The sequence below is a fragment of the Puma concolor genome, chromosome A2 (assembly GCF_028749965.1).
Source record: "Puma concolor isolate L17-30 chromosome A2, mPumCon1.1.hap2, whole genome shotgun sequence".
Taxonomy (NCBI): Eukaryota; Metazoa; Chordata; class Mammalia; order Carnivora; family Felidae; genus Puma; species Puma concolor.
This window is the reverse complement of record NC_141668.1, coordinates 164526518-164540039: the sequence shown is the minus strand read 5'-3', so window position 1 is coordinate 164540039 and position 13522 is coordinate 164526518. Positions and strand designations below refer to the sequence as shown.

General features: G+C 50.1%; 1 protein-coding gene across 3 annotated transcripts in view; it reads right to left on the bottom strand.

Annotated features, from left to right (window-relative positions):
- Positions 1 to 11618: 11618 nt before the first annotated feature.
- COL5A3 (collagen type V alpha 3 chain) overlaps positions 11619 to 13522 on the bottom strand; it is a 35639-nt gene continuing 33735 nt past the window's right edge. For all 3 annotated transcript variants that reach the window (XM_086699156.1, XM_086699155.1, XM_086699158.1), the window contains 2 exons: positions 12664 to 12903; positions 11619 to 12582 (listed from right to left, as the gene is read on the bottom strand). In XM_086699156.1, coding sequence (XP_086555282.1) covers positions 12436 to 12582; positions 12664 to 12903 — 387 coding nt within the window. In that variant the 3' untranslated portion in view covers positions 11619 to 12435. The remainder of the gene's footprint in view (positions 12583 to 12663; positions 12904 to 13522) is intronic.

Here is a 13522-nt window from a genome sequence, read left to right as displayed (position 1 = left end):
CTATTGAACTGGGATCTGTGCTGCCATCAGCAGCCTGGTTCTACTGGGGTCAGTATCGTGGTCAGTTCTGTGGTCTCTACAGGTCATTCCTGGTTGTGTTGTTGTCAGCGTGATGGTCAGTTTCCTGGCTGAATGTCCTCAGGGTCACAATCACTGTCCTGGCCATGCTGTAGTCATTGTTGTGACCTTGCTTTGGACAGTGACCTGGCCGTGCCGAGGTCAAAATTATGATCAGGTTACGTCCTGATCAGGCTCGGACTCAGCGTCCTGGTTGCACTGTTGTCAACTTCAAGGTCAGCACCACGGTCAATGCTATGATGAGCATGGTGTCTACCTTCCTGTGTGGTCACGGTAGTGATCAGGACTGTGGACCATCAGTGAAGACAGATCAGCTTCTTGAGAGACCTCATGCGGCAAAACCGCTGGACCAGGTGACTCAGGGTCTGGCTCTGGGCAAAGTCTGCCCTCCACGACGTATGGAGGCAGGACGAAGGAGCATTGGGTGCCTGCCAGCTCTCACCAGCTCACCATTGGCTTTTCCTAATTGGTGCCTGGGCAGCCATTGTCTTTACTGCGACCCCTTCCTGAGTCTAGCCAGAGGAAGAAACATCCAGAGCTTTGTTTTCCCTCTGCACAGGGCCTGACACGGAGATGATCAAGAAGTTAATGAGTGAAAGAATCTATGCCACGCGTGTCTACACATGCCTTTGCTCTTGCGGATCCCTCTGTATATGTATTACTCAGAGGTCCTTTGGTAGCAAGTGGCAGAAAGACAGCTAGAACTGTCTTAACAACAAAAAAAAGAATATCAGCTCACACGGCTGAAAAAAAAATCCAGGGGTAGTTGGATTCAGGCATGGCTGGATCCAGGGGTCCTGAGACATCATCAAGATTCTGTCTTTCTCCATTTCTCATCTCCAAAACTGGGTTATTTGTTGTGCGTCTTTCCTTTCTTGTCAAATCCACACAGGCAACCGAGGGTCAGTCCTGCTGGGGACCCTTGGGAGAGAGTGTGGAATCTGTTCCTTGCAGTTGTCCTGCTTGAGGGCAAGGGAGGTGGCCGTTTGTTCTCCAGGTCCTGCATGTCACTGGGGGAGGGCTGTCCCCAGGGGTGCCCACTCTTCGGCATTTCTGGCCTGGCCAGTATGTGGACTGAGCCCTGAGGCTGGAGGAAGTGTGCAGAGGAACGTGTCACGGCCAAGGGGATCTGGGCAAGGCACTGACATCATCTGCCTCTGTCCCACTTTTCAGATGGAGAGATTGAGGTTCAGAGAGCTTAAGACACTGTATGAAGGCCACAGAGAGGACGTACAGCAGAGCGAAGACCACAATTTGGTTCATGTCTGACTCCAGACATGAAGTTCTTTTTTAACTTATTTTTTAATGTTTATTTTGTTTTGGAGAGAGAGAGAGAGAGAGCAGGGGAGGGGCAGAGAGAGAGAGGGAGACACAGAATCCGAAGCAGGCTCCAGGCTCCGAGCTGTCAGCGCAGAGCCTGGTGTAGGGCTTGAACTCAGGAACCATGAGATCATGACCTGAGCCGAAGTCGGATCCTCAACCAACTGACCTTCCAGGCGCCTGCTGACATGAGGTTCTTTATGCTGCGGTTGCAAGGGGATACCTGGGCCAGACCCTGTGGTCTTCACATGGCGTCGAGAAGGCCTGGCCCCTCCCAGGGGAGTCGAGCATTGCATCTTGGCCTTCCAAGCCCATCCATCTTCACGGGGGTCGTTCCAATGCCCTCCAGGTCCAGGGCTCCCAATCCCACACCTCCAAGTGCTCGCGCAGAATGGAGCACAGCCCTCCTTCCATGTCCCAGGAGAGGCTCCTGAGGTCAGCCCTCATCCACGGGGGCTCCCCGCAGGCTGCCTCCATGGTTCAGCCCCGTTCTTTCCTTTTGTTGGGCATTTCTCACTAGGGAGCTTCTGCCAGCACTGGGACTCCCTCCCTTCCAGGCTTCACGCAGACACACACACGGGCAGGCACACCCACACACGCACACCCACACATGCACACTCATGCACACACCCACACGCACACACATTCATAAAACACACCCACACATGCACACGCATGAACACATACCCACAAATAAGCACACACACACACATAAGCACCCGCACATGCATGCAAACATACCCACACATAAGCACACACACATACACACGCACACCCATGCACACACATGCAAACACACCCACACATGCACACACCCCACACATACACACAAGCACACACATACAAACATACCCACACATAAGCACACACACACACACATAAGCACCCATACATGCACACACACCCACACATGCACACACATGCAAACATACCCACATAAGCACACACACATACACACACACCCATGCACACACATGCACACACACCCACACATACACACACATGCATATAAACATACCCACACATAAGCACACACACATATACACACACACCCATGCACACACATGCAAACACACCCACACATGCACACACCCCACACATGCACACACACCCACACATGCACACACATGCATATAAACATACACATAAGCACACACATACACACACACCCATGCACACACATGCAAACACACCCACACATGCACACACTCCACACATACACACAAGCACACACATACAAACATACCCACACATAAGCACACACACACACATAAGCACCCATACATGCACACATACCCACACATGCACATACATGCAAACATACCCACATAAGCACACACACATATACACACACACCCATGCACACACATGCAAACACACCCACACATGCACACACCCCACACATGCACACACATACACACAAACACACACACATGCACACGCATGCAAACATACCCACACATAAGCACACACACACACACATAAGCATCCACACATGCACACACATACACACACACTGAACGACCTAGCTGTGGGAACAGGAACTTGTCCCCAGTTGCCCAAACTGGCACACAAACACACAACATGGGCACACAGTCACCCAGGGATACTGTACTGGGATACAAGGTCCAGGCACATCACACCGAGACACAATGGTGTCACCCAGAACGAGCACACACAACCACATGCAACACACAGCCAGATACACACATCCCAAGCTCAAGGGCCCACAGAAACACACATCTGCTGTCAGAAGGAGGAAGAACATCGGAGAGGAACCAGCCACAATTACCCAAGAAGCCACAATTACCTCACGAACACACCTGACCCAACACACACACAGACCCCCAACACAAGAAATACACAAACCCCACCATTCAGGCACACAGCTCACACACATAGTTCCTCAGTATGGACATGCAGTTCACCCACAAATCCACAACTCATCGCCCACAAATCCACAATTTAGCCACATGAAGACAGACGCACCACAACCACACAGCCCCGTGTGGAGGTTCGTAAAACGGGCACAACAGTTCATACGGGAACACATGTGCAAACCTACCAGATGACTCACAAAGTAGGCAGGTAGTTCATACACAAGCACACACGCACGACAGAGGCAGACAGCTTGTACAAGACACACCCACAGACCTACGCCTCAGACCCCGTCACACACACACAGGGACCCGCGGGGACCTACAACACTGCACAGACACCCTCTGACACGCAAACCCCAGGCCAGGGCAGCGTGGGAATGAGGTTGTGGGAAGAGGGAGGTGGACAGAATGACTAAGGAGGCCTCTCTAGGGGAGGGGGGGGGGGGACGGAGGACGGGTGGGCCTGTGTCCAGCGCATGTGGTTCCCATTACCGGCCTGGGAATTGAGGCATGAGTTGGCGGGACAAGGAGACCCAGCATCGCTTCCCAGCCCTGCCAAGCCAGGAAGAAGCAAGGCCCTAATCTGAGGTTACAGGCCCCGGAACTTGGCTCAGAATCACAGCAGCTCCTAGCAAGAGGGGTCTACCCTGAGCCAGACCTGGCTGGGGCTCACTTCAACCCCTGCACCAGCCCTGGGAAGGGTTTCAGAGGAGAGGCAAGTGAGGGGCTCAGAGAGGTTAAGCTTCTTGCCCGAGGTCACACAGCCAGGAAGTGGTCGAGCTGGGATTGGAATTCAGGTCTCTGCGCAGCCCTGGCTTCTCCATTCACCCACCAGTAGAGACACGCCACTGGCCCCGGGCCTCACCTGCACTGGATTTGTGGCTACAAACAAGAAAGTTCCTGCCCTAAAATAATTGAGAGTTTGGTGCACGAACAGATGGGCAGAGTTCTCTGAGCATGTTTGGAGAGCCCTGATCTGGCCTGGGGGCAGGGTGGTTCAGAGCCAAAAGCTGAGCAAGAACTGGCAGGGCTCAGTGGGCAGAGAAAAGAGCAGATGCAAAGGCCCTGAGGCAGCAAAGCACAGGAGGCTAGCTCTCCTGGTGAGGGACGGTGACAAGTGAGGCCAGAGCTGCGAGGTACAAAGACCTGGACTTTAACTCGGGGCCAACAGGGAGCCTTGGAAGCTTGGAAGACTGGTGGGTGGAAAGGGGTAGAGTGTGGTTGGGGCAGCCAGTGGGAAGATCGTACCCAGGACAGCTGAAGACGTACCTTCCCCATAACCCAGAATTTCCATTCATGTATATTCATACACCCCGGACCCGTTTATCCTTGTGCCCAAAGACATGTGCTGGGATGTTTGAACAGGAACAAAATGGAAAGCACCTAAAAGTTTGTGAGTCCCACGGATAACCGATAACCGTGCTGAGGGAAGCACTTACAAAGACACGACTAGAAATACTTGTAGAAATACTTGTGTCTAGATGGAGAAGATACAAAGCCTGTGGCTGAGCTAACAAAGCAAGTTGCCAAAGCGTCTTCAACATTGTAACAGTCAGAGATAGTTTCAAAACCTGCCAAACTATGCATCACCCATGGATACAGCCCCCCCCCCCCCCCCCCCCCCCCCCCCCCCGCGTGCAGTAAACACCGGGAAATACTCTTGAGGACAGAAATCCCCGCACTCAAGGGAAGACAGAAACAGGGCATCGCGTTTAATGGGGATGGAGCTTCAGTGTGGGAAAAGGACAAAGTTCTGGAGACGGATGGCAGTGATGTGTGCCCAACAGCGTGAACATGCTTAATGCCACCAGACGAGACACTTAAAAATGGCTAAAGGGTAAAGGGTATGTGAGGTATATTTGGTCACATTTTTTAAACACCTTAATTCTCCACACTCATTTACCCATAATCGGGGGAAAGAAAGGCAGATGATGGCAGAAATGGGTACAACAGCTTCAAATGTGCGTGCAGCGTTTTATTTTTTAGGGTGGGCGGTGGGCACGTGTTTATCATAAAGTTCCCCCCATATGTATTTTTTATAACGGCAACACTTTTATAACGGCAGCACTTGCCGCATGACTTAGAGCATTGCTCTAAGTGACCTATTTTAAGTAATTTAACCCTCAGCCTGACGTTTAGATGCTCTCAGGCACCCCGTCGTCACAGATGTGGAGACTGGGGCACAGTGAAGGTCACGCTTGCCCCAGTGAAGAAGTTGAACCCGGACCAGAGGGCTTGGCTCTAGCCAAGATACCACACTGCCTCCATACACCTTCCATGTTTCATTCATTGGCTTTGTAACACTAGAAACGTACCCAAGAAGAGGTGGTGTCTTGGAGGGGTCATGGGAAGGGATACGAGGAACTTCCTGGGGGCATTGGAAACAGTCTATATCTTCTTTAGGGCATGTAGACCGTCGTCAAAATTCATCACACAGAACACTTAAGACCTATGCGTCTTATCATATGGTGCATGCCTCTGTGCAAACAATTTTTTTTAAGCTCATTAAATTTTTTTTTTTTTAATAATCTCTACATCCAACATGGGGCTCAAACTCATGGCCCCGCGATCTAGAGTCACACACTCTTCTGACGGAGCCAGCCACGCACCCCCAAGCAAACACATTTCGAGTATAGGTCTAAAAGAAGTGAAAGCAGGGTCTTGAAGAGATATTTGCAAACCCATGTTCACAATAGCAGCATTATTCACAGCAGCCAAGAGTTGGAAGCAACCCAAGTGTCTATTGATGGATAAAAAGATGCGGTATGTCCATCCAAAGGAATAGTATTCAGCCTTAAAGGAGAGGGAAATTCTGACATACTACAAGGACCCTTGAGGGACTGAGATACAGTTTTACAAGATTAAAAACTTCTAGAGGTCTGTCTATCGCACAGCGATGTGAATGTACTTAACAGTAATGAAGTGTACACTTAAAAATGATTAAGATGGTGAATTTTACGTTTTTTAACACAGAAGTAATGAAATCAAGTAAGAAATATACCAAGGGTGGAGGAGAAGCATGTATAAAGTGAGACCAGCTTGGAACGGACAGGACAGCCTCTCAAGATCAATCTGGTCCTCTGTTTGCTCAGCTTCTGCTGTCTCCCTAGGATCTCCCCTGTCCCTTTAAGGTACAGGCCCACACTCTCCAAAGAAAACTCTGGTGTCTGGGGCACCCTGGACACAAGGGCACACATCCGCTCTTGTGGGGACAGGCCCTTGTAAGTTTGCATGGCACATGCCCGTTTGTAAATCTGTACCTTGTTGTCAGTGTCGGTGAGAAGTCACAAAGCACCCTCCCTCTCTCTGTGTGAGCCTCTGCTTCAAGGATGCCTCCTCCAGGCAGCCTTCCCTGACCACCCTGTCTCAAAGAACACCTTTTTCTTGTCCTCCTCTCTGCCTTCTTTTTTTTTTTTTAATGTTTATTTTTGAGAGAGAGAGAGAGAGAGAGAGCAAGCAAGGGAGGGGCAGAGAGAGAGGGAGACACAGAATCCAAAGCAGGTTCTAGGCTCTGAGCTGTCAACACAGAGCCTGACACGGGGCTCGAACCCACAAACCGCGAGATCGTGACCCGAGCCAAAGTCTGATGCTTCACCGCCTGAGCCACCCAGGCGCCCCTGCCTTCTTTTTCTTCATAGCACCACTTGACGTGTCACCTGTGTATTTGCTTACTGCCTGTTGGCCCCACTCGAGTGTAAACTCCACGAGGGCAAACGGACCCTTGTTTTATTCCCTGCTGGATCACCAGACCCTACAGTAGTACCTGGCACAGAGCAGGTGCTTCAACGAATGGATGAATGTGTGGTGTGGGGGAGGGGACCTCGAAACGTGAATGACGTCAGTTTAGCTGGGCCCGTGCCTGCAGTTCGTGCTGGTGGCAGGTCTCCCTGTGTGGGCCTGTGTGTCCCTCTGCCTGCCTGGCAGACCCCGGGATGCAGCAGCTGGCATTCTGACAACGGGGGTCTCAGGTGTGGCTGCACATCTAAGTGTGGGTTTATGAACATGACTGCGTGTGTGTGTGTGTGCGTGTGTGTGTGTGTGTGTGTGAGATGTGGGCTTTGGCTGTGTGTCCAGGCACAACTGGGTGTGTGCAACTGTGTGTGTGGCCTGCTATGCGTGTCAGCACGTCTGGAACCGGCTGGAGGTGTAGGGCTGGATATAACGTGGGACTGCCTCTCTGAGTCGGCCTGGGGCTCTGGGGCGGGACAAGACGAGGGTCTGATTCTGTGGGCCCTTGGTCGGTGTATGTCACCGAGCATGACTATTTCCAACGCCGTGTGCGTCTGGGTTAAATCCGCTACTCCACCCACCCCCTACAACCATGTGTGAAGCCACAGGCGGCTCTCACACTGGCCGCCCTGCCCCGCCCCCAGTTCAGAACACTTGCGCTCAGGAAGCACAAGTGCTGTGATTAATTATGGCCACTGAATATGCAAATCAGCTGGGGGTTTTCCCAGCAGCCGCCTGGGTGCTGGCCACGATGCTGGGTAAATACACATGCCGTCCAGAATTCCCTCCTTACACCTTTGTCAATTACCTTCATTTAGCAGGGCCGAGATTCTAATTCTTCAACCAGCTTTTAGCTAATCAAAGAGTATTCATTACATTATTAATTGTTCCTCCCTTCCAAAACACCTGCACCAGGGGTGGGACTGGAGTCGCAAAACCAGAAGCGGGCCGACTTGTGTTTGTAAACCCTGGGCTGTGTATTAGAAGCAATTTTTTAAAACAATGGGAGAAAGTTCCCCTGAAGGAGAAGACGGCTTTTTGTTTAGCAAAATCTCTAGCTCCAGACTCCGGTCAAGTTACTCTCTCTGTTCCCCAGTTCCATTACCTAAAAAAAATGAGGATGATAACAGAACCTTCCTCAAAGGTTGTGATGAAAATATATAAATTCAAAAAAAAAAAATTAAAAAAAAAAAAAAAAAGGGGCGCCTGGGTGGCGCAGTCGGTTAAGCGTCCGACTTCAGCCAGGTCACGATCTCGCGGTCCGTGAGTTCGAGCCCCGCGTCAGGCCTTGGGCTGATGGCTCAGAGCCTGGAGCCTGTTTCCGATTCTGTGTCTCCCTCTCTCTCTGCCCCTCCCCCGTTCATGCTCTGTCTCTCTCTGTCCTAAAAATAAATAAACGTTGGAAAAAAAAAATTAAAAAAAAAAAAAAGAAAATATATAAATTCATCCAGGGGAAACATTTGATGAATGCTGCCTGGCATGTAGATACTCGATCAGTGGTCATTTATTATTAACAGTGTTGGTTGAGCTAAGCATGGATTGCGTGGGTGTGAAGATGTGGTCTGCAAGAAATGTTGTGAATGGTTCTTTGTAAGAAAGTGAGATTTAAAAAAAAATTTTTTTTTTGAGAGAGAGAAAGAGTGCAGAGGGAGAGGGGCAGAGGGAGAGAGAGAATCTCAAGCAGGTTCCATGCCCAGCATGGAGCCGGACGTGGGGCTCGATCCCACGACCCTGGGATCACGACCTGAGCCAAAATCAAGAGTTGGATGCTTAACCGACTGAGCCACCCAGGTGCCCCAGAAGGTGAGATAAATTTGATCTAAGTGTAGCAGCCTTAGAGGAACAGAGTGAAGAGGGTAGACAAGCGAGGTGTCAGGGAGGGAAAGATGGCAGAAGGCAGCAGAATTGTGGGAAATCCAGGCGGGGGGGGGGGGACATACCAGCTGTGACAAATTTACAGTGGGGGGACTTTCAAGAACAAAGATATTGCATATTAAATTCTAAGTTGTTGACCTTGTTGCAATGGGACCTCCCAGTGTGCACGCACGCTTCCATGCTGACCTTTAGTAAAAGTTGGATTCCTTTGCTGGGTTCATCAGGATAATTAATAATAGCTGCTGTAATAAGCAACCCTTCAACATCTCCAGGGCCTAACGCAATCAAGTTATTGATGGACCTCTCCTCGTAGTATTCCTGCAAGCAGTATCTCAGGGAGGGTGGCTCCTTTCTTTCTGGTTCCATAGGAGACCCTCCTCTTACTTACAGATGTGATCTCCGAGGCCATCACGGACTGAAAGAGCTCAGGGGATCAAGCAGGAGGTGGTATGGTTACCCACATCCTACTGGCCAAGACCCAGGCACGTGCCCCAACCTAACTGCAAGGCAAGCTGGGAAATGTGTTCTCAATTAGGGATTCTCAGGAAGAGGAAAACACATAGCATTGGTGTTACCATATGCATTCTTGAGTTAAGGAGGTTTGGAAGAGGAAATAAATGGGAAGCAGGCCTGGGTGCACAGTGGGGTTGATAGAACAGTGTGGAAAAATCAGCAAAAGCAACAAATTGGGAGAAGAGGGGACCAAGGGAAACGCCATCTCCTCAAGAGTCTTCATTCGTTTTTGAGGGTTTCTGGGTTCTTCTCTGTGTGTGGGGATACTTCCCCAAATTTCACATGGCTTTCCCCCTCATCCTTCAGGTCTCTGTGCTCAAATATTACCTCTTCAGTGAGGTCTCTCCTGTGACCACCTCATCTCAAATTTACACAACTCCATCACGCTGTAACTTGTTTGATTTTCCTGAAATCACATTACATTGCTGTATGTCTGTCTAGCCCGTCTCCCTCAGGAGTAAGATCCCCACATCTCTCTTCTACCCCAGCATTTGGAACAGTGCCTGGCACCGAGTAAATAGTCAAGACAATAAAACAAGCAACTAAGTAAATGAATGAATGAGTGAACTCATCAATCAACCTCTGAGCCCCAACATTCTTCATAGAGTTACAATCCAGTAATATTTATTGAATGCATGAGGGAATCCAGGGCAAGCATTCAGGGGGCCTTGTGGGGCCTGGTGGCAGAGGTGGTAGGGTAAGCCCTGACTTTGAGGGAGACCATTCACCCCAACCTGAAACCTATACCTACCCAATCCCACCTGACCCAACTCAACTACACCAGCCCTCCATCACTCCAATTTGGCACTCAATTGGGCAATGTCCAGCAACCGATGAATGGATAAACAATGGAATTGTTTCAGACAATGGAAAAATTCCAGACAATGGAATATTATTCAGCAATAAACAGGAATGAAGTACTCAGACCCAAAGGGCCACATATTACATGATTCCATTTATGAAATGCCCAGAATGGGCAAATCCATAGGGACAGAAAGATTAGTGGTTGCCTACCACTGAAAGGTTTGGGGGAAATGGAAAGTGACTGCTAATGGATATGGGATTTCTTTTTGAGGTGATGAAAGCTTCTAAAATTGATTGTGGTGATGGTTGCACAAGTCTGTGAATGTACTAAAAACCATTTAATTGTATACCTTAAATGGGTGAATTATATGGTAAATGAATTACATCTCAATAAATCTACTTTAAAAAACCTCAGCCCAACATCTAACGTCCAATTCAAGCTGCCTCAAACCCAACTCAGATCTTAACTGATGCCATCTTGACTTGCCAAACTGTCAATCCTCACTCCCCATTCATAGCAACCCCTACTTAGTTCTACTCCGTTCATCCTACCTCCCACATCAACCCTAATTCACGTCAGTCCAACCTCCAACTCCAGACCTTTACCTCAATCCACTGATTTCCCAACCTCCAGTTCAGCAGATCCCATCATTACTCCACCGCAAACGCACTCAACTGACTCCAAAGCAGCCTCCAATGACTCATCTTCAAGCCATTTTCAACATAACTCGACCAACTTCTACCCTCTAACACCCAACTCACCCCGAGGCTCAACTTGTAACTCAATTCTCTCTCCCCCCAACTCATCTCCTGACTCGCCACCCAGATCTTTGACTTCTAGTCATTTCATCTCAAACCCAAAACACATCCCATGTCACCTCTTGATCCATTCCCTCACCCTCAGCTCAGCCAATGACTCCAGGACTAACCAAGATCAACAGAAAGATCTAGCTATTCTCTCTCTCTCTCTCTCTCTCTCTCTCTCTCTCTCTCAAAGTTTGGTGTATTCCTAATAGGTTCACATTTTTTTTCCAGCTTTATTGACATAGAATTGACATATGACATTGTCTAAGTCTAAGCATACAACCTGTTGATTTGATACACTTGTATGCTGATCACAACCGTAGCATTAGCTAACAATGGCACCACAACACATAATTAAAATTTCTTTTTTGTGTGCTGAAAACATTTAAGATCTCTCTTAGAGATCTGGTGATTTTTTACTCTTCTTCTAGGGTTCTGAAATGGTAAACAGACCCATCGTCTCCGGTGAGTACCGTTATAATTGGTTTCCCCCACCTCCCAAAGCCACCTCTACCAAAAGACACTATTAAGACAGGTGGTGGCAGATAACCTCAGGTGAGACAAGAGCCTGACCTTAAGAAAGATATAGGCAGCACTAGATGAAAGACACAGGGACACAGTTCACTGGTTTATTCTCAGACTTGAGATGCCAAATATGCCCTATGGCCCCGGAGGGGTGGGGATCATGCTAGAATCTCTCTCATCATATCCCAGCCTTCCCTAAAGGAGGAAGCAGATTAAATATACAACAGAGGGGATTTTCCCTTTTAATACAGACCCAGGTATAAATAGGGCAGCACCATTAGGATCCTGACTCACCCCCACCATCTTGGCTCCCCCACCACCTGGCATGGCAAGGTGCGTTCAGGGAGATATGGGTGCGGGCAGTGCTCAGAGCTGGGCTGAGGCAGTGGAAGGAGCACCCAGCTCAGTCCGGGGAAGCCCCACTCTCCCCTCTGTAGCCTGACTTCAGCCCCTTCACTGTGAACCCACCTGAAAATAGGAGTGAGCGAAGGGGTCCCAGCCTGGGATCAGGAGGCATCCAGTGCTTAACTACTGGGAAGGGGAGCACCACCAGGTGTTGGGGGCACTGACCGAGGAGTGGGGAGGCAGGCATGGGGGGGCATTCATCAGCTCTGAGTTAGAAGTTCATTGCAGGGGGCCTCGGGGGTGGGGAGCTGAGGGCTGGGCAGGCAGGCAGAGCCAGACTACAGTATGTCAGCTGTGGTGCAGTGAAGGGAGGCTAGACTTGAGCCAGGGGAGTGCAGCCCCCGGCCCCCTGGAACGGAGAAGGAAGACTGCTTGACCGTGATGAGCAGACCCTCCCCTGGCTCCACAGTCACAGGACACGATAAATAGGGTGGCTTCAAAGCCTCAGCACCAAAAGTGCCCCGTCTGGGGCTCCCTCATTATCCCTCCCACCCCAAGACTCTCAGCTGCTAAAGCAGACAGGGCCCAGTTCAAACCCAAACTTCTGGTTCGTCTGGCCAAAGTCAGTAGCTGCCACGTCCCACAGAGGCAGAAACCCCACTTGGGAAGAGCTGAACTCCAAGAGGGTCTTCGTCTGTCCCTTGCGGAGCTGGGAAGACAGAACGGTGAGTTAGCAGGAGGGCAGCCAAAGCCTCTCCCCACTCTGGCCGGCCCCTGCCCTTCCCCTTACCCGGCAGCCATCGTAGGGGACAGCGATGGTGGCTGCTGTCGTCTGGTTGAAGGACACCTCTTCCCCGTTGGCCCCGAGGAAGCGGAGGGAGCGGCCGTAGTCGCCTGCAGCTTCGTCCAGCCAGGCGGCAGAGTTCTGGCAGGAGTAGGTGAAGCTCTGGCGGGCTGTGGCACTCAGCAACTTCAGGAAAGTCATCTGCACCACGTTCACCGGAGACCCGTCAGCGTCCACGTAGGAGAACTGGGGGTGGGACAAAGCAGGAGGTGAGGGTGCCCCCAGTCACCCCTACTCCTTCTGCGGAACCTCCCTCCCAGGCTCTCCATCCCCTGGCAGACCCACGACCTCTGCCAGATCCCCTTTTTTGGGGGTGGCCTTACCCGCCATCCAGCCCCCCACGGTTCCCCTGTGAGCCCCCCGGGCGCACATGGGTACTGAGCACTTGAAATGTGGCCAATCAGATGGAAACTTTCAACCATGTTACTTAACTGTTTAATTAAAAATTTGTATTTATGCTTTTACTTTAATTCATAATAATAACTGAGCCTCCATCCAGGTATCAGAGAACTTAGGTGTGGAACAACTCGAGTATGCGAATCTCCTTTTTCAAAGGCAGATTTTATGAAATCTAAGTATGGATCAAGAACCTCCAATGAAATTTAGTGCCCAAATTACGATGTGCTATAAACGTAAAATATGGGTCAGACTCTGCAGAACTCGTAGGGGAGAAATTTTAAATGCCTCAGTAACCTTTATATTGATATGACACTATTTTAGATGCACTGGGTCAAATAAAATATATTATTAACATATCACGGGCCTGAGATAGCCTGCTGGGTAATACGTCCCTTCTGGCCTCCTT